General features: G+C 38.1%; 1 protein-coding gene across 2 annotated transcripts in view; it reads left to right on the forward strand.

The window, feature by feature from the left end:
* The first annotated feature begins 7,871 nt into the window (after window positions 1–7,871).
* PIN1 (peptidylprolyl cis/trans isomerase, NIMA-interacting 1) overlaps window positions 7,872–20,247 on the forward strand; it is a 33,592-nt gene continuing 21,216 nt past the window's right edge. The window contains exons 1-2 of one of the 2 annotated variants that reach the window (XM_081935320.1): window positions 7,872–7,998; window positions 19,247–19,447. In XM_081935320.1, the coding sequence (XP_081791446.1) occupies window positions 7,941–7,998; window positions 19,247–19,447 (259 nt within the window). In that variant the 5' untranslated portion in view covers window positions 7,872–7,940. Of the gene's footprint in view, window positions 7,999–10,569; window positions 10,689–19,246; window positions 19,448–20,247 lie in introns of those variants that run through there. The other variant, XM_081935321.1, reaches the window with a different exon arrangement.

Consider the following 20,247-nt stretch of genomic DNA (forward strand, 5'->3'; position numbering starts at 1 on the left):
CTCCGTTGGGTCCAGGGAAGGCTTCTTGAGTAAGGGTCTCACAACCGCCTCTTTCAAGGCGGCCGGTAAGAACCCCTCGCCCAATGAAGCGTTCACTAGCACCAAGAGCCAGTCTTGTGTAACCTCCCAGGATGCCAGTACAAGCCAGGAGGGACACGGGTCCAATGAACATGTGGTGGTTCGTAGTTGCCCGCGTAACCTGTCCAAATCCTCGATGGCCACCGAGTCAAACTCCTCCCAGGATGGTCTCTCAAGACTCGCCTGGGGCATCTCTCCTAGCCCACTGAGTGGGACCCATTCCCTCCGGATTTGATCGATTTTATCCTGCAGATATTTCCCAAATTCCTCTGCCCTGCCCTGTAAAGGGGCTTCCCGCGGTCTCTGTGAAAGAAGAGAGCGGGTCACCCGGAACAGGGCGGCAGGGCGGTTATCTGCGGACGCAATAAGGGCGGCACAATGTTGACGTTTGGCCGCTCTTATTGCCACAAGGTATGTTCTTAAGTAGGTTCGTACCTGTGTTCGGTCAAGTTCGGAACGGGAGGATCTCCATCGGCTCTCTTGTGGCGTTTCATCACCCTTAGCTCCTCGGTAAACCAAGGGGCCAGGGTGGTTCGTTGCCGCAGGAGAGGCCGCAAAGGCGCCACCCGGTCTAAGGCCCCGGCAGCCGCATTATTCCAGGCGGCTACTAGGTCCTCTATCCGGGGGCGGGTCAGGTCTACAGGAGGTGGCCCAAGCTCCGTCTGGAACCTTTCCGGTTCCATCAGGCGCCTGGGGTGGAACCATCTAGGACATTCTGGTTCCACCTCCCCGCGGCGGGGGGTAGCACCTGGGAAGTCAAGTCGGAGAAGTGAGTGGTCTGACCATGACAGGGGAATAATAGCTATGTCCCCTATTCCCAGATCACTCGTCCACTGGTCAGAGACAAAAACAAGATCCAGTGTGTGGCCTCCCTCGTGTGTGGGACCCTGGATTAACTGAGTCAGGTCCATGGCTGTCATGGAAGCCATGAACTCCTGAACCACCTCAGATGCTTCTCCCACCGATGGCAGGTTGAAGTCCCCCATGACCAAAAGTTTGGGGGTCTCAACTGCCATCGTTGCGATCAGCTCAAGGAGCTCAGGCAGGGCCGCTGATATATAGCGAGGAGCCAGGTATACAATCAGCAGGCCCAACTGTCTCCCTGGGCCCCATCTCACGACAAGGGATTCACACCCGGATGTCTGTGGCACAGTGAACTCTCTCGGCTCCAAGTCTTCCCGGATAATTACCGCTACCCCACCGCCCCTACCTTGGGCCCGTGGCTGGTGGAATGCTCGATAACCTGGTGGGCATATGTCCACGAGGGGTACACCTCCCTCGTGGCCCAACCAGGTCTCTGTTATTCCTGCGAGGTCCGGCTCCCCCTCCAAAATCAGGTCATTAATGAGGGGGGCCTTGATAACAGCGGATCTCGCATTGCATAACATCAGCCTAAGGCCCTGGCTCTGTAGATCCTGGCCACCTAGCATGCGGGGGTTGGTACAAGCGACCGGGTGTAACCAACAACCACGGTCTCCCAACCAGCTGCAGGTTCTTAGTCTGTCCTCGCACCCACCCCTCCCCACGACCGTTGGTATAACAGAGGCCTGTACTGGAATGCTATTATCACTCTCCTCCCCCACTCCGCTCCCTCCCCTCTTGACCACACCTGTTTGCCTGGCTCTACTTTCCCTCCTGGCCTGAATCCCCTTCCCCCCTACCCTGGAACCCCTTAAAACTGTTAAAAAATGATTAATTAAAAACCCCCTTAATTTCCGCTTCCTCCATTCTACTATTTTAAGGCTAGTAGCTATATTCAAAATGAAAAGTTGGGGAAACCACTGGGGAGTTTACTTTCCCCCTTCAACATTTTTTTTTCTACGTTAATAAAATTAAAGAATTGGAAATAAGCAGCAAAAGGTTGAATAAGTTTGATCAAAGAAAGGTATAAACTAATTAAGGTCCAGAAAGCTTTGGGATTTGGGCTTTTACTATAAGATTTTGAATAATTAAATAAAACACCATCTCACTGGAACCAGAATGTTTTTGCCTTTCTTAATTCAAAATAAGAACTTTAGCTTTATGAATTAAAAATTGGATATTAGGTCTAAAAATTCCAGGCAGAAAAAGAAAAAAAATGCTTTAACATTAGAAATAATTCATTTTTTCCCCAAAATTGGGCCAAATAGTAGTAGCTAAAGTTTTCAGAAATCTCAGCAATAATGTCGTCTGCTGTGGCTAGAGTTACGTCCAAAAGATGCAGAAATAATAGAACCCGTAATGGTTGTGGATCATAAGATAGATAATTACAAATGAGAAGCCAGGGAAGTGATCCTGATAAGGACTTTTTACTGGATATCCAGAAGCTAGTTAAAGCAAGTGGAAATACAAGTGACAAATCAAGACAATGACTTGGATAATGACTTTTTATTATATTTAAAAACGAGATTTACTAAAGCCTTGAAGAAGCCTCTGTGATGGGAAGAAGGAAGAAAAATCGAAGAGACCAAATCTTATGACAACTTCTGAATGAATTAAGGAATAAGATTGTTAGAAAAGAAAGGAAGGAATACAAAGTTAGTTAGCTAAGAGATGGGTTATGGGAACACTAGATACTTATTTGTAATCTTACAGGGGATAAAGAGTTATCAAATTTGTTTTTATTTTAGATAAATATTGGAAGTTACTTTACAGGTTTTTAAAAATCTTTTTCTTTGCATTTTTATAGTTTCATTTTTCTGAGTTTAATTTGTATTTGCTTTCATTACTGTAACCACAATATTTAATAAATATAAATTTAAAAAACATTTGACAACCTAGTTTTAATTTTAGATGCATTCATTATATTGGGATAGTGATTTCATATATGATTGTATATATTTTTATTTCTTGTACTATCTTTTTAATAGCTTACATTACAACCATAAAACTAATTACTGGGTTAAAAATTACCCAATAATGTAGTACATGCACAAAAATTAATTAATGAAACTGCAAAAAGTATATTTACATCTACCTAAACATGAGAATATTAGTCATTTAGCATATTTCCCATCTTTAAATGGGAGTTGCTTATAAAAACTAAATTTTGGATTTATCAATACATATTCTAATATATACTTAAGGAACATTCTTATTGATTACAGGGGAATGATATACTGCATATATAGGTATGTGGTTATTGGTGGGACTGACAACTAAGCATATATCATGTATATATGGGTGGTATATCTGTATCATGGATATACACACACATAATTATGGGTGGCTTAAAGTAACTTTAAAACAAAAAATTGAAACAATGCAACACAATCACAACAAATACACAATAACCTATAAAGATGGAGAGTCATTGGCAGTCAGAAAAATAAATTGTATAGCATAGCATGGTCTTTTCAACTAAATATCCTATAAATTAAAAGCATTTATGAATTATTTGAATCAATTTATATGGCTACTAATTTCAAAATAATAACCTTGGGTGACTAATATAGGGTTACTGAACAATGAGATATATACCCATTGACAACTGAAGAAAACGTAAATCAGCAGATGACATATCAATCTCATAGATCATGGTAATCTTCTAACCCCATAGCAATGTTTTAAAAGCTTTTATGAAATGCCAGCAGTGTTAGGGCCAAACTGGATCTTGGAAGGGCAGCATGTTCCAGAGGGCACACTATGATAGAAAAGCCTTCTAGGCCTTGCCAAATGACATTTTTGATAGATGGAATCTATTTTTCAAGTATTCAAGCAAGGAAAAAAATTTGAGAGCCTCTCCTAGGAACAAGCTATTTCGGCATTTCCATTTTTTAGCCTATAGAACATTTCTCCCCATCTATCCTGGTGTTAATTATCAGTATCAGTATACTTATATTGTAGGGACAAAAGGCAGAACAGTTTGCCCTTTAAATTCCACAAAAATAAAGACTTATAATTAAGTTTGACAAGGGCTATGAATATTTTCTGTATATTTCTATATTCTAACATGTATTTATTGGTGAGAATTATTGACAGCAGTAAAATAATTTAGAATTAGGATTCATCATAGCAATATATGGAGTTGTGCAGAAAAGAGAAACCCATTACATTCCTTAGTAAAGAGCTTGTTCAGAGTACAATGTTCCCTTCCTTAGCCTCCAGTTAAGTTTCCAATCCTGTTTACACATTCTCATTAGCGGTTACTTATTACTACCATCCTTATTACTTATTACTGTCACTTATTACTACCATCCTGCGATCTACTGTAATTTACAAAATGTTATAATAAAAATATAAGAGGAGAAATGTGTACTTATGGTGGCAAAAAAATCAGGAGTCCGTTGATACCTTTTTTGACCAACAAATTTTAGGGAGTTGGAAAATGTCAGGCCCAGCCCAAGAACTGACAGAACAATCCAGCCAAAGTTCAGGTCTTTATTTGCTTACACTATATAGAGAGAATCTTGTCTATACTGCTCTAAACCCTAACAGATACACGGTGAGAGGTTCTATGACTATCCCAAATCTCTTCCATTTTTTTCTGATCCAAGGCCAGACTGTGTTGTCTCTTGCCTCCCCCCGTCCTTGAAATGTGCTTCCTCTTCCCTGGGAAACTGCTGCTTCACTGTAATCCATCACATCGCTTCCCCTTTCATGGCCACAACTTGAGCACAGAAAAGGTGCTACCAAACGTCTTCCATTTTAATAGAATACTGTTCCATAGAATATGCAAACTAAGCAAGTATTTGCAAAGGGGTCAAATTTGCAGTCCTCTTGTGGATTTATTTTAAGGGCAGCTTTTTTACCATACTTACTAGTATGAAGATACTGAAATGGTGGATAGTTTCTGCCTTTTAGGATTAACCAACAATAGTGAAGGAACAAGCATAAAAATTGCTACAGATTAATACTTGGTAGAGTAGCCGTGAAAGCCTTGGAAAAGATATTCAAATACTGTGATTTATCTATACCTACAAAAACTAGAATGGTGCAGGCTATGGTATCTCCTGTGACACCGTATGGAAGCAAAAGTTGGACTTTGAAGAAGCTGGAGAGGAAGAGTACTGACACCTTTGAACTTGGTGCTGGAGAAGACTCCTGAGAATATGGTGGACAGACAAGAAAATAAATTACAGGTAGTCCTCGACTTACGTTATGTGATTTGCATTCAGATGCTTGACAACTGACTCACATTTATGACAGATGTAGTGGTCCCTGGGTCATGTGATCACCTTTTGTAACCTTCTGACAAGCAGAGTCATTGGGGAAACCAGATTCACTTAGCAACTGGGTTACTAATTTAACAACTGCAGTGATTCATTTAACAAATGCGGCAAGAAAAATCATAAAATGGGGCAAAACTCCCTTAACAAATTTCTCACTTAAGCTCAATTGTGCTTGTAAGTTGAGGACTACCTGTAATGGATCATCAAACAAATCAATTCAGTGATTCATCACTGTGATCTCCCTCAAGCACAAATAACTAGGCTCAAATTATCTTATTTTGGACACAATAGGTGGAGACACAGCTCTTTAGAAAAGGCTGTAATGGTGGAAGAGTGAAAGGAAAGAGGATGCCCAGCAACAAGATGAATGGACTCAGTTGTAGTGGCAATGAAAGCACCATTGGAAAATTTGACAGGAATAGATCGTCATGAAGTGTTTTCATGTGATTGCTAGGAGTAAAAAATGACTTGATGCCACATAATCAATTAATAATCTGCCATTTTGTGAGAGCAGCCTACTTTTGGTATCAATTACACCTGGAATGCACTTTGGACTCCAGAATGGGAGTTAAACAAATGAACGCAGGTCTACTAAAGTTCTCCCTTCTTGCACTCTCTGAAATCTGATAAAAACTGTTGCCTCTATTTTACCATAATGCGAAGATACAATGAAATAAAGCAAAGGATTGAGCAAAGAAAGATTACATGATCTTCCAAAGGCTATTGGGCAAGACTAGCTAGTTTGCAACACTTTTAACTTACCGTAATAACCTTATGATTAATTGCATATCATAAAACGTGTTTCAACTATAGATACTTTTATGTCAATAATTTGACACTTCAATATTGCAGCCCTTGGGCTAATTACCTCATTCCTCTAGGCACCCAAGATTTTAGTTTGAGACCACTCAACTATGCTGTACTGGATTTAGGCAAATGATGTTATTACCAAGCTGCACAAGCAATTCTTCAGACACTCAGTTGCTGGTCATTCTTTGTGTTTCCCATTTCAAGTCTCTTGCACCCAAACCAAACTGTTGTGACCAAGCATCTTAAGCATATGCAACAATATACTCACTTTTATGTGGTCCAAGCCTATGTGTAGGAGAAGTCGAGAGACTGCATTTGTTACTGTGGGAGACTGAATCTCCTGGTGTTTTTCACAAGTAAGAATAGAGAACGTTTCAACTTCAACCACCTCCATGTACAGGTAGTCTTCAATTTAGGACCACAATGGAGGCCAACATTTCTGTTGCTAAATGAGACATTTGTTAAGTGAGTTTTGCCCCATTTTATGACCTTCCTTGCCACAATTGTTAAGTGAATCAGTACACTTGTTAAGTTAGTAACACAGCTGTTAAACGAATCTGCATTCCACATTGACTTTGCTTGCCAGATGGTTGCAAAAGATAATCACATGGCCCCCAGGACACTACCATAAATATGAGTCAGTTATCAAGCATCTGAGTTTTGATCACATGACAATGAGGATGTCGCAATGGTTGTAAGTGTGAAAAATGGTCATAAGACACTTTTTTCAATGATGTAACTTCAGTCACTAAATGAACTATTGTAAGTTGAGCAGTACTAGTAATTTCACGGTAGAAGAGCTGAAAATGATCTTTGTTAGAGACCCAAACTGCAAATGGGTCTCTGACATTAAACATTTACTCGGACATTAAAAATTTACCAAAGAAATTTACATTGGCAATTGTACCGCTGGCTGAGCCACAATGAAAGAAAATAGCCTATAAATGTAATAATAAAAAACCCGGCATGGCCGTTTTCTGCTGCTTACGGAGGACCCAGATGCCAAGACTGGAAATAGTCATGAGGCTCAAGTAAGACTAATACTATCCTCTTACAGCACTTAAGTTACAGTTCGCAGATTGACTTTCAAAACAGCCCGTCACTAATCTTGGAATTGAATTGGAGAAGTGAGCAACTTATCTGCCTGCATCTCTAGTTGGTATTAACTCAATGGTTCTCGATTTCGTTATAGGCAAATTCTCCTCAAGCTCGAAGTCTGAGTTTCCAGCTAAAGACTGGAGAATTTTGAGGATACAATTCAAAATGGCACAGGGGCCAACAATTTAGATAATGCAATCCAATTTGCGGATATTATAAAGATTTTCCATCTTTGTGCCTCAGGCTTCAACAGAGCCTAGCCTTTTAAAGCTGATCCGCCTTTTAAAGATTCATCCTCCTTTCAGCCTTCCACTGCAGCCTCCACCACCACCTCCATTACCTTTACCAATAGTGTACGGAGATTCTCCGCCATGCAGGTCATGGCTGTACCAAAGGGGCTTTTTCAAGAGGCAACTGGACTTTCTGGTTTTTCTTTGAAGACGTTTGGCTTCTCACCCAAGAAGTTTCCTGAGCTGAAGAAGCTTCTTGGATGAGAAGTGAAACGTCCTCAAAGAAAAACCAGAATGTCCAGTTGCCTCTTGAAAAAAAAAACACCCTTGGGTTTCAATGAGGCTCAAATAGTGGACAGGTTAGATAGGCCTTCCTTCTCCGAGCGGGATTCCATCGCCTTCTTTTTTTCTCCCCTTCTTTTTTTTCCACAAAACCCGCCAATAGGAACGAGGCTTTCCCGCCAGAGAGGCCGGCGCGTGGTGCTTATTGAGCGCGCGCGCGGCGGTGGCGGCGTTGCCAGGAGAAGTGGGCGTGGCCGGCTCTGCGCTTGCCTGTGCCGTGAGAGGAGGAAAGATGGCGGAGGAGGAGAAGCTCCCCGCGGGCTGGGAGAAGCGCATGAGCCGCAGCTCCGGTACCGCCGCGGAGGGGAAGGGTTGAGGGCTGGATCTGGTGGTGCCCCGCGGGGTTCGGGGGGGGGGGTGCGAGAAAGTTTGTATGTGCACGTCCCCGTCTGAAGCGACGATAGAAGGCCTTGACACACCGGGGGTGGTAGCGGTAGCGGTGCTGGCGGGTCAATGAGGCCTTTTTGCCCGAGGGAGTGGCGGCCTTCCCCCCCCCCCCCTTTGGAAAAGAAGAGTTCCCGTGAAAAGACGGTTGAAGACGGGGAGGAAAATCTCCGGTATCGAACGGAGGGATTTGAATTTGGATGGAAGGCTTTCTGAGGGGGTGTTCAGTATGAGGCGTTACGTGTTAGGGCGGGCTGCATGCTGCTACGGCTCCTCGAAAAACAGCGCAGGCTTTTGAAAACGGGCATCATGTACATCGCGTTTTTCCCCCTCCCTCCCCCTTCTTTTTGTTAAATCCGTTTATCTCCGAATTCTTTTGCCCTCCCCTTTTGCTCCATCCCCTCCCACCGCTTCCCCCCCCTTTCTCCCCATAGCTATTCATTTCTTTGACGGTGTTTTGAAAAAAATAAAACAATAAACTTCCAATTAATTTTATCGTTTTTTCTTATTCGTTTCAATGAAATAAGCACCCATCCCTACCTGCCCTTAAGGGATTCCCCCCCTCCCCCACCGTTTCATTAGGAATCTTGGTGTTTTCAGGACTTAAACAACTCCAGAATTATGTAAGTGAATGTCATTTGGCACCCTCCCAGTTTACATTTTCAACCCGATATTGTGAATTCAAAATAGAGTTGTGTGTGTTTCTGGGGCGGGAGAGGGGAGGAGCTGTTCTGAAAAATCATGGAAGGATCTCTGATGAATCAGAAGAAGGATTCCTCCACTGCAGTAATCAGAATATTAGGAATTTGGGGAGGGGGAGGCGTTCGGAACCATTTAAGAAACAAAGCAACAGAACTTGAAGCTTTTCCACTACTCCTGTCCCAAATATGCAAACAGTACCAGCATGATTTCTGAATATGGACACTCTCCTTTATTAAAAAAATAAAGCACAATATTCTTCACTGTGAAATTGCTTAATCCCCTCTTAAAACTCTTAGACTTAGAACTGTGAATTCCCTAAGTTATGCATTTTGTGAAGCATTTGCTTGTGGCAATTCATTGTGTGACTTCAAATTTTAATTTTCTAAAAAAATAGAAAATGCCCCTGTTAATTTTCTCCATATTCATCATTTTGCAAAAAATTACAGTTACTCCTATCATCAATGTTCCTACTGCTGTAGCACAATGATTTAACTTCTTTTGAGCTCTCCACCATTATCCTATTTTTTGGATATCTGGCTTTGATTTATTTCTCACCAAGCTGGTCATCTTATCTTACTGGAAGATAGGATTTTGTAAATGTGTTGAATCTCTTTTGCCATTTTCATGCCTGCTCAGCAGTTCGAAGGTATACAATGGGAAGATTTCACTAGGTTAAATAATTTGTCTTCTACAAATTATTTTATCTGTTACCTTGTTCTCTAGCATGTAACTATCCTTTGAGAGACTAATGATGCACAGTAGCTATTTATTGCTACCCTCAACTTCCTACTTAAACCATTTTTGATTAATAAGATTTATTCTCTTCTCACATATTTGCCTTTGGCAAAGTTTTTCATGCATTTGTATGAAAGTACAGTAATTGGCCACTCTATACATGTTTTTTAACACTAATTGAATTTTAAACTGTTTTTAAGGCAGTATGTACTCTTATAGAAGTTACACGGATTCTTGCTCAGCAAAGTTCTCTTTTGGGGTATTCAGACTTTGATTTCAATTAATTTATCTTAAAGCAGTTTTTGGATCTATTATATATTTTTATAAAAAGCAAAAAGTGTATTACCTTTTGAATAATGGTGGATTATAGTAACTACATTGCATTATGACATTTCTTCCCCAATTTTACTCCAAGGTGGAGGCAGGGTTCCTGCCCATATTTTATCTTTGTAACCACTCTGCAAGAAGGTAGGCTAGGTTGAGAAATAGTCATCCATTTGAGATTTTATAACTGGTATAGATTGGAAGCTGGATTTCCCCCCAAATACTGTAGTTTGATCATGTTTTAACTATAATATGCTATCTAAACTTAAAGATTTTAAAGTTTTTAGTATGTCTGTTAAGCCTAAATGTAATTCTGTTGCATCTGTTTGATATAATTCTCCTTTTAGAAAATAAGGTTTTGCTGACTGCATTTTCTGCAGTCATGGCAAATGCATTCAGCTGCTTGTATTTTTCCTTAGTATTCTTTTTAGTCTTGTAATTTAATTGTGTAGCTATTCTGATTCTTCTTCCTCCACTTCTGATGGATCTAGAGATGTTGAAGTTTGCTTGGTCATTATTAATAAGCCAAACTTGAAAAAAAATGCATGTTTTATAACAATTTGCTCAAAATTATTTTAATATTTGCAGAATTAGAAAAAAAGATAGGGAAAGCAAATGGTGAAACCTCTCCCCATACAGCATTAGAAAGGGTTACATGTGTGTAGTCCCAGAAAAGAATAGAAAGAGGAAGGACTACAGATCAAATCAGGAAGTACAGAGACATTTAGCCAAGCTACTTCCTCTTTACAGGAGCTATATTCTCAGAGCATTAAACAGGCTCATATTGTCCACGGAAAAAAATTGTGCTAAGAAATGGAGGACGAAAAAGACAAAGGTAGGATGTATTGAAAATTTATGGAGCACAAAAAACATCCCTCCCCCCTCCCCCCATGAATAATGACTGAACATGCCAGTCATGCTTGTAGAATGTGTATCAGTCAGAAAGAGAAACAGGAAACAGAGTGGTTATATTGGATGAGCAAAATTCTGAATGTGAACACTCCGTTTTGCAGAATTTTGCTGAAAATAGTAATTAGGCTTTCCAAATTGCTTTGCTTTTTCATCTACTTTATTAAAAAGTAAAATTTGCTTTTGTTGGCATTGGGTTCTTTTTGCTCCTCTTAATTTTAGACTTCTACTTTTTAAAGGAAGCCTTTTTTGCCTCAGGACTGTTCATTAACCACAGTGACATCAGCTCCAATCTATTTGCATTTCTTATAGCTGACATTGCGTTCATTATATTGTAAGTAACCTTTTTTTCTTTCAGAGAACTGGAAATATCGTGCAATAAGTCTGCTTTGACTTATATTTAAATTAATATACCTATTTTGAGATGGCCGGTTTTGAAGTTAAATATGATCACAATGGGCTTCCCCTGCAGATTTCACTTTATTGTATTAGATTTCTTATGCTGCCCATCTCACTGATATAGTGGCTCTGAGTGGCATAGAAATTTTTAAATTTGATAGCGATATAATTTACAATGAGCACCAGCTCCATGACACCACTGGCTAGTATTATAAATAGCTGTTGTATAAGTCAGCGTGCAGCATTTACAAATGTCATGATTTATTTGGGATCATTTATCTCTGTAATGTGGAAGGAAGATGGTATCCAGGTTTATAGGATTTTTCTAATTCTGATTCATTTCCCCCCAACCTATAATGGGTTATGGAAATATATCTGAATATAATCATATCCCAGGGACACTTTCTATTTTGCAAGGTTTCTCATATATTCATATATCTACCAGGTTTTCCTCTTTGGGTCAGAATATTTCTGACACTATTGTGTGAAAACATACATATATATGGATAAGTCAGGATTGAAAAATATGTGACATCTCTTCTGTGACCTACAGAGTGCAAAAAAAAAAATTCTTTTTGAAGAACTCCCCTTTTCCAGTTTTGGAAGGGGAGTTAAAGTGATGACCTTAAAGCTCTTCACACATCCAAAAAGCAAATTGCGTCCACCTAGTTTAGGACATGAAACTTGACATGCTGTGCAAACTGCCTGCAGCCTGCAAACCAATAGAAATGCACTCCTGGTTTTGGCTGAACCAAACTTCCTATTTTATTTGATTGTCATATAGGCAATTATGCTAGTGTATTTTCCTAAGAAACCAGGTGGAACTGGTTTGAGCCTTTTTTTAGTAGCCATCTAATTCCATAACAACTGAAATACAGTTTAACTTAATCTTGACACCTTCATAGCAATAGCACTTGGACTTACATCTGCCCCACAATGCTTTTCACCACAGTGCTTTATGACACTGAGCAGTTTACAATGTCAGCATATTGTGCCCAACAATCTGGCTCCTCATTTTACAGACCATGGAATGATGAGTCAACCTTGAGCCCTATCAGGATTGAACCCCAATATTGCATTCTAATAACTGTACCACGAGGCAATCTCAATGAGGCTATCTTACTCACACATTGAGTTTTTTTTTTTAGCTTTTCATTGACTCTCAGGATAGGAAAGACTAAGCTTCAATTATGTAACATAGATTTTCAGATTGTTACAATATCTCCCTATTATTAGAGCCCCACAAGATCATCTCCTACAGTTTGCATTTTATAAAGTAAGCCATACTGTAATCAAACACCAGTCACAAGCTGGGCAGTGTTTTAGATTATTCAGTTTGATATTGCTGATAATTTTTTGACACTGTTCTTAGAAATTTTTCTAGATCTCAGCTGAAAAATAGCAGATTGCTGGCTAATTCCTTACTATAAAGAATTGTGCCTAGATATACATTCCTGCTTTGTCATGAGCAGATAATCATAGATAGCCATGGCTCTGAAAAAATGTCACATATTCCATTATTTCTTCAGGTGAACATGATTTCCAAAGTATCAGGTATTGGGTGGACTATCTAACTTTTTCAGACAGATGATAATTCTGCATAAACTAGTTGAAAACATGGCATAGTCCCCACACCTTTGGTAGCTTCTAACTTAGTTTTTCCTTTTAGTTTTTGCAAATATTTTTTAAAGCTAAATAATGCACATTGAGCCTTGTTCTTAGGTTTATAGTACTAATGGTTTAGTTTTTGTTTTCTTGAGTTCCGTATCTTTGCCAGAACTATGCAGGCACATTTGTATATTTTGATTTCTTGTCTTTGGACTTCCTTCAGTTTCCACAATGAAGTTCTCTTACAAATGTCCCTAAATATGTACATGTGATAGCATAAGAACTTGCCCAAAATGTATTAATTTCTTCCTATATTAGAATTTTTAAAATAATTATAAATATGGCAAGAAAACAAAGCTAATACATTCATCAATAGCTTGTTGGAGCTCACTGCAGCTTCTGAAAACCATGGGTGTGCTGTGCTGCCTTCAAAAACATTATGATGTATAGATATGATAAAATTGCATTAGAACAAGGCAAAAATAATTGAGAAGTTGTTTCTGATGTTCTTCTCAAGGTTTAAGGGAAAAGGAAATAATGTACTCTCTTATAAAGTATTCAGGATGAATTCCATATTTAAGTTCATTTACTTTTGTTTTTTTGGATTAACGGTTGGAAAATAGTGATACCTAAAGAAATAAAAATTGTGCAAAATTGTGTCATCTCTTCCCCATAACGTTTTGAGATCTATCAGTATTTATCTTGTGATTTTATGATAAAGTCAAGGTTCTTGGAACTTAGTTAAAACTAGAGTGATCCTGGGATTTGACTTGGAATCTGTAAGACTCTTTTAGGGATATAATAAGATAAAAAAAATGGGAGAAAAATGTAGTTCTTCATTCCACATTATATCTGTGCTCCATCATTCCATGATTTTAATTGGATACTTAAGAGAGAATGTTGATCATTAAAATAGCAGATATAGGCACTTTGCCATCACTGGCAATATGTAATTGAACAAGGCATGAGGAGCTAAGATATGTTGACAGATTTTTTTAAAAAATGCACATTCTAAAAGATTGTCCTTGCCTGTAGGTAAGGATACTCCTTTTTCAAAATTATCTGAAATAAGGAATTTCAGATTTATAAATTATAATGTTTAACCACTTAATTTTTTTATTTCATTGCTTATTTAATTACTTTTGCTTGTGTTAAGAGTTAAGGGGGTTGAAGTTGGTCACAGTGTCTAACTTTGTATACATCTACCTCCCATATATTTCATTTGCTGTTAGCAAGTAACTGTTATTACTATAACATGCTCTGCATATAAGAACACGTGTTATTTTTTTAAAGAAAGTTACTTTTTTCCAGTTAAGATTTAATATAGTTTTGCCACCAAAACCCATCATTTTATGACACACTGTAAACTTTATTAGAATTAGGTGTGAGTGTAGACTGAATGCAAAAGTAAATGATGATAGGGATATCTACACCGAGAAGGTTTAATTATGTAAAGAAAATTGACAAGTACGTGAATGGATTGTATGAACAGGGAAGGCTGAGAAAGTAATAATTGGATGAAGTTGATGAGATCCTCAAAAAGGGCAGTGGACCTTAGATTAGGTAGGAAAGACATAAACTTCCACTTCCAATCAGTTTCATTGGGGGTGTTTGTAGGAAGCACATATATATGTAGCATCTATACTGAAGTTTTCAAAGACAAGTTAGAAAAGAAGGACATGTTATTTGTATGTTGTTTTAAATTTGTAAAAAAAAATTGAAATGGATTTTTGCAACCAGGTTTAAATGTCAGGGCACTATATGGAAAATTTTACATTAGACAATTGATTCTGCAGCTTTTCTTAGCCTCAATTGGACTAATAAAAGTCTGTAAAAGTAGTCCTCAATTTACGACTGTTCATTTAACAATGATTCAAAATTACATTGGTTTGGAAAAAGTGATGATATACCTTTGAAATTACAATTGTCTCACCCACCCCCACCCCCATGATCATTTCATCTAAATTTGAGTGATTGACAACAGGCTTCCATTTATGATAGTGGCATTGTCTTGCAATTGCTTGATTGTGATTTTTGACTTTCCCAGCAAGCTTCTGAAAAGCAAAGTCAATTGCGGAAGCCAATTTCAATTAACAACCGCATGACTCACTTAAAGACTGTGTAATTCACTTAACAGCCATGCTGATTTGTTTAATGATTGTGCTAATAATGGTCGTAAATTGGATGTGGTCATGTGATGACTCACTTAATGGCCACTTTGCTTGGGGACAGAAATTCTCGTCCCATTTATGGTTGTAAATTGAGAACTATCTGGAGTTGAGTACAGTGTTTTTAAAAAGCAAATAACAGGTTTTGCACTGTCATGCAGTCCACCCTCATTTCTGTTAATGTTTTTGATCTTGGAATGAATTTAAGGCCTCAAATATAATTTAGACCTAAAATAGTTATTTCCTAACAGTACTTTCTGGAAGATGAGCTATAATCATATTATAATCTGATCTGTGTTCACACTGCTTAACAGTCTTTTTCAGTTTAATACAATGTTTGTTCCTTTGCCCCATTGTTGGTATGGGAGAGTTGGCTATTCTGCTATTAACTTTTTTTCTATATTATATCAGCAAAGTAGTTGAAAAGTGGTTATACTTTTTCATGATAGAAAACAGTATAAAATCATAATGGCTGAAAATCAATTGTTTCTCTGGATTTTTCTTTCTGTATTTAAAAGGCTCACTTAGATATCTATTTTTGACAGATAGATTGAAGTGAAGAGATTTTAAATATATGCTTATTTTTAGATTTTCATTCTAAACCAGACTGTTTTTCAGGTCATTAATAACATTGAAAAACAACTTTAGCATTTTCTGTAAATGATGTAAATTACAGTGAGAAATATGATAAATATGAGAAAAGAATATTAGGTTATTAAGATTTATCCAGCCTAACAGTTTGGCCCAATTTCTTTAAAGAGTATGTCTTACAGAGAAAAACCATTTTCTTCTTATCCCATTAGTGACTCAGGAGGTGTAATTGCAAAGTTTAACATTGCCTATAATCTTGTTGAATCTTTTGGCGCTAAAAATGAATCATGTAAAATTGCATATTATGTGTGTGATGTGCATATTGTATGGAAAAATTATTCATAATAGCAGTTGAACTTACCAAATCTCAATGATAAATTTGATTGTTGTTGCTTACAAATCACATCTTTGTGGGATAATGATTTTCCAGTGAAACATACCCATAATATTCTTTTTCATGATAAGCAATATTATACAGAGTGAGAAAAGGAGTAAAAAATAGTAAACCAACGATATTAGGCTACAGAAATGGAATAAATAAAGTACAGATAAATGCAGTACACAAAAAGAAAATATAGCTAAAACAACTTAATACCAATACCATTTACTTTACTTTTTCATACCATTCTATCATTGCAAAACATCCTTTCTTCCACTGTGCCACTTATGTGCTCTATACAAGTCTCCCTGCTTTATTGCTCATGCATCAGTAGGCCATTCCATCTGCATTTTATGTTTTTCATACTGAATTCTCATTTCCTTATAAAAATATGCAGAAGTATATTCTTATATACAGCCATTTATGCTTCTTTCCGCATTCACTTACACTAGGCAACAGACTGCTCTGTACTTTTGTATCAGCCTGCTTGTATCTTAGATTGTCTTTATCAATTTCCCCATCTTTAGTAAACATTCAAAGAAGCTTATATAAATTCATTTTTTTCATTTGCTTTTGCCCTTCATGTATAACTTGCCATTGTTGGCTCCATTTTCCCTATCCAAGGCAACAAGCTTGGCCTTGGTTACATTATTTTTCATATTTGTGTTTCTCATTATGCCATACAGCCTAACATTTACTGCAAATCATTTAGGTTCTTAGCCAGAAGTTTAGCATCATCAGCATACAAGAAACGTATATGTTCATATTCCTGATCAACATATCTATACTAATACCAGCACACGAATTTATTTTTATTCATTAAATGCCCATCTCTCTACCAAGTACCTCTGGACAATTTATAATGTCATAAAAAACAAGAGAATCAAAACATTAAAACAGCAGATGTTAAAAGCTAAAACATTACAATTAAGATTCAAATGGGTAAAAAAGAACCAGTGCATGCATGGGGTTGAGGTGAGATCTTCTAGTCAACTAGTCACCTCCAAAATGGGATGCCCTTGTTGGGTCCCAAGCCAGTTGGCAAATCCAGGTTTTCAGCCTCTCTTCTAAGGATGATAGGATGGTGATAGATTTCAACTCAAGAGGCATCATATTCCAAAGGATGGAAATCATGGCAGAAAAGGCACTTCTTCTGGATACCCCCTCCCCCAGCTGGAATTCCTTGCCTGGCAGGATCGCGAGCATCTCCTTTCTGCCAGAGCAAGTGGGGCAGGCCAATCCCATTGGACTGTGATGGTTCCTCAGGTAGCCTGGACTCATTCCATTAAGTGCTTTAAATGTGAGCACCTTGAATTGGACCAGGAAGCAAGTCAACAACCAGTGCAGTTCATACAACTGTGGTGTAGCATGGGCCACCCTAGGGGCCCCTAAGATTTTTCATGTGATTGTAACTTCCAAATGCTCTTCAAGGATAACCCCATGTAGAGTGCATTGGGGTAGTCTAAACGCAAAATGACCAGGGTGTGACTGACTAAGCGTAAAGCTTCTCAATCTAGGAAAGGGTACAACTGGTGCACAATCCAAAGTTGTACAAAAGGCCTCTTAGCCACAATGTCCATCTGCTCTTTGAGCAGGAGTCATGAATCTAGCAGGATCCCCAAATTGTGCAGATGATCTGTTTTAGGAAGTGCAATCCCATCCAGAACTAAACACGTTAAGCTCCTGGATCCTAAGTCTCCATGTATCTAAAGCCATTCAGTTTATCAGGGTTCTGCTGAAGCCTGTTGTACTACATACATCCAGCCACCCCCCACCCCCCAGCCTCCAGGCACCACAAGAGGGCAGCAAAAACTTTTTTGTCTCTTGAAGATATTTGAAGATATATTCTAAACAATTAAAGCAGTCAAAGGAACATCATACATGTGGTATCTGTTTGGCATTCAACTGTCTATTAAACATTCCATTTATTATGCATGTTTTCTATTCATCTTTCACTGTCTTTAGCGACCAATGTTTAATTGCATATTCACACAAAACATAGTTTAAGCTTTCTGTCAGGCACTTTCTCTTAACAAACATATAAGAAACTTTTATTTCTCACATTCATTTCTCATGACATGGCGAAAAGGACAACACACACCCTCTGGCTAATATAAAGTTGCTTACTTCACAAATTTTGCTCACCTTTCATAACCTTCCTATCAGAATTTGGCTGAACATTTTTCTAAGCACATTTAATCTCCCTCTGGTTTTTGCAATCACCTTTGCTTCTTTTTTGCTTCCTGTGTTTCCACAGCCATAACCCACATTATTATTTTATATTTTTTGCTGTCAACATCTGCAGTCTATCATTTTTAACATTCTCATAGCATGTATAACTTTTCATTATCAGTTTTCTTGAGAATTTATATTAATAGCATTTGCTTCAATTGGACTTTTTCACATGTTATTAACTGTCCCATAAGATCCCTACTTCTGTAATTTTTTTTCTTGCATTTTAAAATATATATTCTAATTGCATTATTCAGCTTATTCCTGTCATTCCTCTACAAATCTCCAAAATACTCCTTCCAGCATTGCCTTGTGCCAGTTTAATTCCAATTCATTTTGTCAATTTTAATTACATTAACTGCTGGAAGCTCCTTGTTTAGACCTCTTCTAAAACCCATTTTTTTCCCATCAAAATCACTCTGCATTTTCCTTTCCTCTTTTCCTCTTAGCTATTCCTTGCTCTTTTTAATTGTGTTCTCTATAAGAGGTTTTCTCTTGTATAATTTCTTGCAGCAATAATTCCCTTATATGCATTTTTATGACATTTTATGAGCCATTTATTTTCATATCTTTAATGTAAATGCATATACATTTGTGACATTCTATAATGTAAATCTTTACATTATGTTCCAAGCAGCTTCTACATGCTCTTTCCTTATATTTATTTCCCATGTATTCTCTTGGAAAATCAGTGAGTTGTCTAATGCTTTTTTACATGGAACATTTCTGCTTTCAGTCTATTTTTTAAAATTTCCCCCCAAAACTTTCATTTTTATATCACCAAAAATAGTTTATTAAAACTCATTTGGGATATGTTATTCTTTCATACAGTTTACACATTCAGTGAAATCACAAAATAATGTAATGATGGGGCTGTACTTGGTACTCATTGGGGGGGGGTATCTTGAATGATTTGGTGGCACAAATTTGAGAAGTAATACATCAACCTGACGTGGAAGAGAGTGAGAGTGGATTAAATGCTGGAAAGAAAAGCTGAAACCGAAATATTACAATGGGAAGGGAAGATCATGGGAAATTTATTTTAAGAAAGAACAAAGCTCTTAATGAATTGGTTTGCCTTAGAACTAATTCTATTTTACTTTGCAGGACGTGTTTATTATTTCAACCATATCACAAATGCCAGCCAATGGGAGCGCCCCACTGGCAACAGCAAGAATGGTCAAGGGGAGCCAACAAAAGTGCGATGCTCACATCTCTTGGTGAAACACAATCAATCCAGGAGACCCGCATCATGGAGGGAAGATAAAATCACAAGAAGCAAGGAGGAGGCCCTGGAACTAATTAATGGCAAGTAAAAGGAAAGGAAAGTGAGAGCATAACTTCTATAATCCTTCTTTCTGCCTCTGGCCACCTAGCACTTCATGCAATTCTGTCCTTCAATATTTTTGTGGAGCCTAATAGGCTATTGGGTGATAGCAGGTGGTAGAAAGGTCCTCCTGCTCGTTCTTCACCCCTTTTTTCAGTTTTATATGTTTCTGTAGGAGGCTTCAAAAATTCTGCAAATTGTATATGCCCAATACCATACTGATTCTGGTATGAGAGCTGATTCATGGGAATCTTATATTGCATTATGTTGTTATGTCAAGGCCTTAGAATAGTGAAATACATTTTGAAATGGGGAAGATCTACAAAAAACTTTCATTTGCTTGGCTTATTGCCAAAACTACCCATTCATTCATCTGACCTATATAGCTTTATTACGTTATCAATTTTTGCCCAGAATCACAACTACCACAGTATATTGTGTCCTATATAAAGTATGATAATTTACATATGCAAAATAAATGCAGTAGGCTGACCAAAAGCTTTGGTCAGAAGCATGAAGTGCTTTGCACTAGTTATGTTTATGTTTATGTTTCTAGTTATGTTTCTAGACAGATAGAGAGGGAGGGAGGGAGGGAGACAGAGCAAGAGAGAAACTGATCCAAATCACTTGTTGCTTGTATGTACACTGAGAGCTTAAGCATCAGAGACAAATGCCTTGTGTGTCCAATCACACTTGGCCAATAGAAAGTGTTCCATTCCGTTCCAATATTCTGTTCTGTTCCGCTCCGTTCCAGTATTCCATTCCATTCTATTCTGTTCCA

This window comes from Natrix helvetica, assembly GCF_964273705.1.
Source record: "Natrix helvetica genome assembly, chromosome: 1".
In the NCBI taxonomy this organism is placed as follows: Eukaryota; Metazoa; Chordata; class Lepidosauria; order Squamata; family Natricidae; genus Natrix; species Natrix helvetica.